At 30.9% G+C, this 10,797-nt stretch overlaps 1 protein-coding gene across 1 annotated transcript in view; it reads left to right on the top strand.

The window, feature by feature from the left end:
* Positions 1 to 481: 481 nt before the first annotated feature.
* The window catches only part of LOC106462693 (metabotropic glutamate receptor 8-like), a 95,347-nt gene continuing 85,031 nt past the window's right edge, over positions 482 to 10,797 (top strand). The window contains exon 1 of the mRNA XM_013922639.1: positions 482 to 964. Within this exon, the coding sequence (XP_013778093.1) occupies positions 482 to 964 (483 nt within the window). The remainder of the gene's footprint in view (positions 965 to 10,797) is intronic.

Raw genomic sequence — 10,797 nt, 5'->3', positions numbered from 1 at the left:
AGTCGTTGAAAGTACAACAAGCTAATCAGACTAGCATGAGTGACTTACTAGCTTCTGTATTTCAATTTTTGTAATTAATCATTTTCTTAGTGATGCCAGTACGAAGTCGGAAGTAACAATTTTCCTTTAAGCACGCACGTCACACGGAGTTTGCGCGGCCGTTACCGTGTAAGGAGGTTGTATGCTATCGGAATACGCCTTCCAGACTGCAAAGCGAACACCTTTTTGCTTGAGCACAGAATAGAGACAGGGTGATACTGTTATGTAATATACAATTTCTCGATCAAAGATACATTAAATTTAACGAATTCTTATGCTGAACTAACGCAGTATGTTTAAGAATGTATTCGTCTTTTAATGTGACGTTTTGAGACTCATTTTTCGAAATATCAAAGCGTTCCAGTAATGTTAAATCTGAATTCTGAAAACAAAACAAAACATAAAACTACTAAGCAAGCCATAAACTGAATTACAAATAACTATGAATTCTTACAAATTAGATATTTTACTTCTAATCACATTTTGTCAACGTACCACGGTCACCTGCGAGTTTCGAACAACTCAACTAAGACTGGACGGTGACCTGGTGTTAGGGGGATTATTCCCCATGCACGAGGCATTAGGAGGAAATAATAGACCATGTGGATCCATCAAGGAAGAGAAGGGTATTCAAAGGTTAGAAGCCATGCTTTACGCTTTAGACAATATCAACCGAGATGCACATCTATTACCTAATATTACCCTAGGAACATTCATTTTGGACACCTGTTCCCTCGATACTCACGCACTGGAGCAAAGTATGGAGTTCGTAAAGGCATCTTTGACCCCCTTGGACGATTCTCAGTACCGGTGTGAAGACGGGCGCAAGCCCCTGTGGAACCCTCAGAAGCCTGTTGTTGGGGTCATAGGAGCAGCTTCTAGTTCTGTGTCGGTGATGGTTGCAAATATTCTACGGTTGTTTAAGGTGAGGTTTTTATATGTCGTTGGTGGCTGAGGTTTTTACATTGTTAAGACTCTTTCATCAGTTATTTATTTAAAGAGTTTTGGAGATTATTCAAAAATTTAATTTTAACTTTTTTTTCACATTTCGTACGGAGTTTGTTCAAGCAAAGAAAATGAGATTTATTTAATAATGTTTTATTTTATTTTTTTACATGGAAGTGGATTAGTCATTATTACAAAAGTTTCAGATTAGTTTTTATCATGCATCAATACCGAAACTATATCTAAGTAAGGCTACAGCGGATAATGTATTCAATGATACTGGAAGTCAGTATGAATGCATGATTACATTGAACTACGATAAATACATATAAGTCATAATGGTGACACGACAGTGAACAATGTTGCATGTAACTGTAACTTTCCTACATCTTCACACCATTAATGTGTGCGATTATTTCTTTACATTTATTTATTCTCATTACGTTTATAAGAATGAATCAATACTTGAAACAGTTAAATATTTTAAAACATTTAAAAAAAACAACTTTTAAACTCGTTATGCCTATTTTTATCCATAAGTATTTTATAATGATGCAATTTCTGTTTCAGTAAATTAGTTTCATTGTAACACAATGTGTACATGCCCTCTTGCAGTAAAGTACGAATAAGTGACTCAATAAAGAAAACAACTTTTTTATTTCAAACAAATCCATTTCTCCATAATAAATATTTCTAGAAATTTATAGCTGTTAAAGTTAGCGCGTTATTCTTCTGCTTTGCTCCCTTACATATATTATGGAAATATCATTCAATAATACCAAAGTTTTAATTGCTAAATTTATTTATTTTTTGACGTAAATGTGTACATGAATAATTAAACAAAAGTAATAGTTATGTGTAGTTACGCGTAGTTGAATATTGACTATATATATATGTGTCCCTCGGTGAATGAGCGGTAAAGTTCCTCTATTTATTTCAACTAAATCATGTTCAAATACATACTTGAATAATAGATAAATCTAATATTACTTATCAGTTCTTTTGTACTCTTCAGTAGAAATTATTGGAAGGATTATAGTTTGTATTCTATCAGCACAATTGTGCATTTAGTCGAAAGAAACGTAAAAATGACAAAACATACATGTTGATACTTAACAGCTGAGAAGTAAGGGAAGATATTCTTATTTATAATAATATATACTTTGTATAATAAATATAAATTTGAGCTTATTTGACTTTTGTACTGCCAAAGCTTAGCATTTATATGTAAACATATTTCTGGTTAGGAATTCTTACATCTCAACATTCGTAAAATACAACCAAAAAAAGTTTGGTTCTAAATTAATATGAACATTATGCAATTTCAAAATAACACAGATTGCGTTTCCCAAACACAAACTTGTGTAAACTATAACACAACTGTTTGTTGTAGCTATATGAACGCAAATATTGTGTATGTGTTATAATAATTGAAATGACATGTGGTTTTCAGAATATTGTGTTGTATTAAAATATATTGTTATATTGTGAAGTCGTATTGTATATATATAGGTTGCACAAACTTCAACACAAATATTGTGTCAGCTAACACATTAGTGTTCTGTTTTGTTAGCCCGTAATGACTGTGCTGTTTTCATCTTGAACTTGTATTGTAGCCATTCAAAAACCAGACATTGTACGGCTTAATTATGAATATTGTAATAATACACTTATGTATGACAAATATTTTACGTTACAGTGACACATCACACTGACTGTAATACGATTTAGTGACGTGGTGGAAAAATACTCTTGTATAAATTTATATAATAAAAGATAATTAAATGTAAGTTATCTACCAAAAACAATTTTACTGCCTTCTTTAGTCTTGTAATTAATGTGAAAATTACAATGCTTTCAAAAAGTCTTCCTTCTGTGATAGAGACGTTTCACAAAGTACTTAACAGTATAATGTTTATGCCACAATCTATTAAGACCTTTGTTCAAATGCTATCATATTTCGTAGCAGAAATCAAAGAAAAGTAAGTTAACGGTGTGAAAGGGGCGAGGAATGAAGCAATTATTGTTGATTATACATGTATATATATATATATATATATAACTTCAGTTCTCGTTCCCTTCTTTTACGGTGAGACGAAGTCCCTAATTAACGAATCAACTCTTCTCAGTTAAGGTGCATGACGTGAAATAACTGATTGAACTATCGCTGAAACTTTCACTCTAAGGGGGGGGGGGGAACGTGTGATTTTTTCTGATACCAACAAACACACCTTTCCTGTTGAAAAGATGTAAATTCACACCATTAAAGGTGTAAATGTAGAACGTAAAACAATTGCTAATCCTGCTAGTATGAAAAGGTGTACATATATAAATAGTGTGGAAATTCATGTAAGTTCTGTGTGAAAATTAAGAAAAACAATTGTTAACAGAATCACTTACATTAAGTTAATATTTTGATTATTATAAACTTTTATGAAAATATAACTTTTTTTAGAAAATAACTTTTCAAAACGTACACATTAACAATCAAGCTTACTCGCATGAAATATGGCTTCTTAATAATATTACAAATTAATTGTGGGTATGAATTTCACTTTTTATAACAAAGAGTGTGAATTCACACGTTTATGTGTGTTGATCCTGTATCTTTTTTTTTCACACACATAAAAGTATGAGTAAAATATGTTACAACAGAGAAACCACAATATCAGAACTAAATTATCTGAAATATGGTGGGCTAGAAGATAATTTTGTTTTATTATACCAGAGGTTACTGTAAGAAACACTCTGTAATAAATGACATGACATCTGGAGTTATCCTCATAAGTCACGTTGTGCCATCAGAAGTTTTGTAATAAATCATAAGTTGTATAATAAAATACGTATGATCAGATATTCTAAAACAAATCCCGAGCCACCAAAAGTTCTGTAATAAGCCACATGAGATTAGGAAATCTGTAATAAACCATGAGCCATCAGGAGATTTGTAACAAACCAGGTGTCATAAGAAGATCTATAGGAAACCATGTTCCATAAGGAGATCTATAGTAAACCATGTTCCATAAGGAGATCTCTAGTAAACAGTGTGTCATCAGGAAATCTGTAGTAAACCGGATGCCATAAGAAGATAGGCTTACTTGTTTTTTGATCCCTATTTGCAGGTTTTTAAATTACCAATTTCTTATTTATTTTGTTAACTCAAATTTCTACCCACTATGTTGTAATTATTGTCAGGCTATAACTTTGAGATCCACTTAAAGAGCCACAAAAAATACCTACAGCCTTATTTGCTTTTACGTACTTGTGTTTTTATTGTCAAGTTAAACTTTTCTTAAAAGAGTTTGTATGTACAATACTATAGTTATCAAGTGTTTTTTACAGTACTTTAAAAGAGTTTGTATGTACAATACTATAGTTATCAAGTGTTTTTTTACAGTACTTTAAAAGAGTTTGTATGTACAATACTATAGTTATCAAGTGTTTTTTACAGTACTTTAAAAGAGTTTGTATGTACAATACTATAGTTATCAAGTGTTTTTTACAGTACTTTAAAAGAGTTTGTATGTACACTACTATAGTTATCAAGTGTTTTTTACAGTACTTCTAACGATGCTTATCAAGTGTTTTTTTACAGTACTTCTAACGATGCCACTAAACATTCTCTTTCACAGAACATGAGCAGCATAGAATGTGTAAGAGTTCAGCATATATGAATCTTCATTTTAAGGTGAAATGGTTCTACAACAACTATGTCAAAGACATTCCCACATACAAAGACACTGTGCCTGAGTACCCATCGTAAGTATTACCTGGTAAAATACCTCTGTTTGGTTAAAAGTGAATTAATTATAGGATTAATAGAACATGTATGACCAAACTATTAATGATAAAACTTCATGTTTTTAATTAACATATGCATTGATTACTGTTGATGCTATGAAAACAATAGCTTTTATTTTCAAGTATCATTCATTGTTACAATTAGAGCTGTATAAAACTATGTTTTTCTACAACTTCTGCAGATTACACGTTTCTTACAAGTATAATTAACTTTTTCATTGATCCTGTGTTAACTACAACATGAATGCTAAACGTACTTTAATGTATTAGTATGATTGTTAAATTATATATACAACTTGCTTAGAAAAAACAGTTACTCTAAATATGCTACTTCATAAAGTTATAAGTGCTTCTGTACTAAAAGTACTAGCCTTCATAATGTCGTAGTCAAAATTAGAACGTTTCTGAGCACTTCATTACTGTAGCAGTGCTGTCACTAAAACCTTGTTAATAAATGTAGTAAAGATACAAATATTGTTCTAAAAATTCTTTATTTATAAATTTTATATTGAAACTACATCTTTTATAATAATTTAGATTAATCAATTTAATTATAATTTTTGTTGATCGATTAGTTTATGTGACACTGATTAATGTAATCATTGCTCATAGGTAATCATTTAAATTTCCCAGCTCTAAATAAGCCTTGACTGTATTGTTGCTAAAAAAGACAACTTTGTTTCCAAAATACTCTAGTATGTTAGCATTTCTTCTGAAACTTCAGTTCTACAGCTAAAGGTAGTTTTATATTTTATTGGCATTGCTACTAAAGCTACCACATTTGATAATATACTTTTTTCCTCATCTGTGTAGGTGGTTTGAACCATTTGTGATGCAGTGGTTAAATGAGAATGATGATGTTTCTTTGGAATACCTCAATAGTGCCTTCTTACGAGATAAGAAAGATGGGGTAAATATAATCATTTACAATTCATACTGATTTTTTATTTATCATACAGACCACTAACAACAATTTTCCCAACTTTTAATGGAAGTAAAGAACCTTCGACTTTATCTATAATTACTACTGATTTAGTAATTGTTTTTCCTAGCTCCACTGCTCCACTTTAAAAATGAAATTCATAACCATAGTACTTCATATGCACTTGTCACTTTAACATGAACAGTAGTATAACAGTTTTGTGTTACCTGTTTCTTTATAACAATATTCAAAATACTTCTACGCTGACTCTTTTAATATCCGTATGTGAAATCTCATCTTATGAAAGCTTATAATTTTTTTAACTTCAGTTTTGTTTCTTATACATGCTTATTTCTCAGTTAAATTCAAGTCTTTTTCAAGTCCACTAGAACTTCATAGCAATGCTAATAACGTTCCTCAGTGTTGACTTAAAGCTACTTAGTGGCCTTTACATTTTTTAATGGCAAGGCTGTACCAAAACTGTCAGCTTACAATTTATGTTAGTGTTATCACAATATTTTCATAGTTTGTCGTTTTCCAAGAAACTACAATGAAAATATTACACTAATGACTTACCTCATGACTCTTTGGATTATATATCTACAGACTGTGTTGATGGTTTGTTGTACCCTATTGCTTATGCAAAAATAACATATTCAAGGAAGAGAACTGCAACTCATACCAATTTGTACACGTATCTCTGTCACCCTTTGAGATGTCTTCACCCCAGTCCAGGGAGTGGAAACAGACACAAGGTCAAACTAATATAAGCTTTCATGGGATAGCCGTTGTTGTACATAACCATTCGTAAGCAAAAAGATTAGTACATGTTTACGACCTCCAAACATCAGGTTTACATGGATGTCATTAACTGTATGCATAATACCAACATGGTAATTTTGAAAAATGATCTGAATACACTTTATTACACATATAATCAAAACTAGCAATGGAAGAATGAAATTAGCAGTTATTTAAACTTTGACATCCATGAGGTAGCTCCGTAAACTAACTAAGCCATATTGGTGGACCTGTATTTACACTTTAGGCTGTATTCATACTCATACTCTAAATAAAGGCATACCACTGAAAGATTTTGAATAGGCTGATTTCAAATGTCAATGTGCCTTTATCTGTTTTAACTACGATATTTGTGATTGCACCATTCCCAATTTCCATACTTGTTTTAATTGAAGGAAATCTTCCTGCATTAGTTTTTGTTTTTGCCGTTCATCACATTACACCTGCCTCGGAAATACTATTATCACAAAATTCTATAGGATGGTCCTATACGACTGAAAGCAACAAAGATACAAACTATAATAGTTATGTGAATGAAAATAAATCTTTAGGATATCCAAGTGATTTTTAAAAAAAATATTTTTTCACACTGAAGATTTTTCTTATCCTCTCATCACACTGCTTTGATTACTGTTTCACATTTGTTCCACGTATTCATTTAAAGACTGTATTAAACTGGTTTTTAACTTACCTTACTTCTGGATTTTTATAGTCTCTGAGAAGCAGGTTGGGAACAGTTGTAGATATTTTAACCTATTCCGAGTCTTTCCACGTTTTAAAATTCATAAACTTCATTCAGGCAATGTTTTCTCAATCATTTAATAAAGTTTTACAGAACAGAAGTGCAGGATGTGTTAAAAACTTTGAGATATTATTATAGGATGATTTTTATGCAGTTGAAGAGTAATAATTAAGATGCTTTGGCTAAAAAAGACAGTTATTATGTATAGGTAACCAACTATAAAGTATCATGTTGGGAGATTCAGTTTTTGCCATCAGACTTGTTTAAAATAGAATTTAGAAAAATACAGGTTGTTTTTTGAGGTTTGATTTTATTTGGGAAAGTATTATGTTTGTAAGTAGTTGTAAAGTTATTTTCTTCATAATAGTAAGTATGGGTTTCATAGAATATTCAAAATATTGAATATAAGTTTGTATATTTTGTACAGGATAATTCAGCAAGTATCATCCACTGTTCCCAATATTTGATCTAAAGTTTCTTTAGTTTTGAAACTTAACATTCAACTTGCACATTGCTCATTATCAATAAATATATGTAGTATTTTTATTTCGTCACCTCACATTGAACCTCTTGAATACTTTGCAGTTCCAACAAAGCTCAGAACATGCACTGTTCTCAAACTCTGTAGTAGATGTTTTCACCCAGTTGACTCAGTGTTTTGATGTCATCAGCAAACTGGAGTGTCCAGATCCTGATATTGTGAAAAGATACATGAAGAGGTTTGCTAAGGTTGGTTTTCTGAATTTTGACATAATTAATGGTCGATTGTTTGTTTAATTAACACTAAAGCTGTTTTTAGGAATGCTATAATAGTTTGTAATGTTCAAAATGAATATACGACATACAAAATGCAATTTTTTGAAGACTTAGAGTTGCATTTTGTACTTCTGTAATTATTTCAAACACTACAAATTATTCAAGTTCATTACCTGTTTTATTCAGTTTCAATTTTATACACTCATCTCACTAGGCTGTAATAAAATGTTTCCTTCAGATTGCGGGTCAAGTGCCATAATCACCTGGCCATGCCGGGCCTAGGATTTTCTTTGTAAACATACTAGTTTATATTTATATTGAGATACATCTAAAAGAGGATATATATACAAACAGTGACAGTAATAAATATATCTCTTTATCAAAATCTGTCAATTAGGTAGCTCTGGTAAACTATGAAAAGAAAACAGTAGTTTAAATAAGTTATTGATGGACAAAAAGTAAAGATGATAATTGAGGGTTCGATTCCCCGTCACACCAAATATGCTCGCCCTTTCAGCCATGGGGACATTATAATGTGACGGTCAATCCCACTATTCGTTGGTAAAAGAGTAGCCCAAGAGTTGGCGGTGGGTGGTGATGACTAGCTGCCTTCTCTCTAGTCTTACACTGCTGAATTAGGGACGGCTAGCGTAGATGGCCTTCGTATAGCTTCGCGTGAACTTCTAAAACAAAACAAAAACAAAAAAAGAAAATCCTCACCAAGAAGGTTTTTTTTAATACCATGCAATGACACAAAGTACAAATCCTCATTCAGTTTTAAAACACATAATACCAGTTTTTACCTTTTTTAGCTTATAAATGCAAACGTTTCCTTAATAATATAACTAATACTGTTGTGTAGTTTAGCCCTTAATTTTAAGTGAACAAATTATTTAAGTTTTTCATGTTTTTTTTTAAAGGAAAAACTTAACTGTCCAAACCATAATTTATCTTGGATAATAGTTTTTTCTTTCCATTATAAATTATGAAACTATAAAGTGAAAATGATAAATTAAATTCTTTATTCGTGTAGTTACTTAAAGGTTAAATGGAGTAATTTAAAGTGAAACTTTACTACTCAGGTCTCATTTTAACAAAACTGTAAACATAAAAGAACTTTAAAATATTTTAATATACCATAGAAAGGATTATATAGAAATCAGAATGAAATAGTAAGAATTGTATTTATAAGTTGCGTAAAGTTAACTCATTATTTGTTTTGTTTCCCAACAGACAATCCATAAGGTTCTGACAGCATATGCTGATATAGTAAAGAAAGAATTTGAAAAATATGTCAGTCAGGAGAAAACGGTATGGTACTTTTTGTTGTATATTGTATAATAACGTTTTCATATGCTCAAGTACTTTATGTTGTCCAGAATTTTTATTCATTACATTACTTCCTGTTCTTTATAAAGAACTACTTTCTTATTTAGTGTTTCCATTATTTTGGGATTGATACATAAGTTATAAGTAAATATAAACTATGAACTTTATGATTCTATTTGCTGCTGGTGCTTTTTTTTAAATGGGTATATCTATTAATAGGTGCAGGTTAGCCCTGTGGTAAAGCTCTGAATTTCAAAACTGGCAGTCCAGCTGTGGGTGCATTATAAGAATAACAGTTAATCCCTTAGAGTGCTGCTAATTGGCTGTTTTCCCTCTGATCAGTAGTTCAAAATTAGGGATGATGGCAGATAACCTTATTTGCTTTGCCATAAATACAAGAATGAAAATAGTATCCACTGTGTAATGCTATTTTAAATAAGTATTCAGTAGCATTAAGAAATTTGAATTGTGTTCTGTTTTGTATTCTTAACCACAAACTTCTACATAATGTATAATCTTGTTTTTCTTCAGAAGAGCTCAATTTATAAAATGTTTTTTTTATTTGAAGGTCCAATCATTTTATAATGTTATACTTTCAGGCCTGTATTCTAATGAACAACATCCAGCAGTTAAGAGTTCAATTAGAAAAGTTGTTTGAGTCTATGGGAGGAGAAAAGGTAAGAAAATGAAGTAATATGTGTGAGGTTTGAAAGCTTGTTTTGAATCCGTGAATTAAGAAGTTACAAATATTAAACTCCTTCATGTTGATGGAGAAACTGTTTTCAATACAAAGTTGGAGAAAATATAAGAAGTTAGATTAACCAGTTCTAATTTGCTTGTGAATGTAATTGGAGAAGCAGTAAAGCATATTGGAAAATGGTTGTAAAATTATTAGCTCATGGGTAAGACAAGGAAAGGATAGAAACATTTGTGATGATGGCTGATTTAGTGGGAAGTGTGAATCCAAGGTTGAAGAAAGAGTAGAGGAATTATGGAAAGCTGTAGTTGTAAGCCTGACTATTAGAAAAGGTAAACACAGAAAAACGTAACTAAAGATATATTTTATAAACCTGCAAAGATTTCACTCAAGAGATTCTCAAAAGTTTCCACTTTTTTTTTCTAATAAAATATCACAGGATTTCATAACACCTCATTCCATGCTACTAACTATTATTTTTCTATATCTTTCTATTTCTGAATCATTTGGTATGTGATTATAAGTGTAGATATGAAGAAGCTCTTTGGGTTTATGGTAAAAAGAAACAAATGTGACAATTGTTGTGAAGCTTTTTGTGGTGAAAGGTGAAGAAGAATAAGATTAAGGGTTTATACTCATGGTTGTACAACTGGAGATACTATTGAAGTTTTTAGAAAGAAAAGATATGAGATTTTTCATTTTATAGAAAGAAAAGATATGAGATTTTTTCATTTTATAGAAAGAAAAGATATGAGATTTCTCAGC

Source organism: Limulus polyphemus, unplaced genomic scaffold (assembly GCF_000517525.1).
Source record: "Limulus polyphemus unplaced genomic scaffold, Limulus_polyphemus-2.1.2 Scaffold1226, whole genome shotgun sequence".
Lineage (NCBI taxonomy): Eukaryota > Metazoa > Arthropoda > Merostomata > Xiphosura > Limulidae > Limulus > Limulus polyphemus.
Note: the sequence above shows the minus strand (reverse complement) of the source record. Positions and strands in the feature narration are given on the sequence as shown.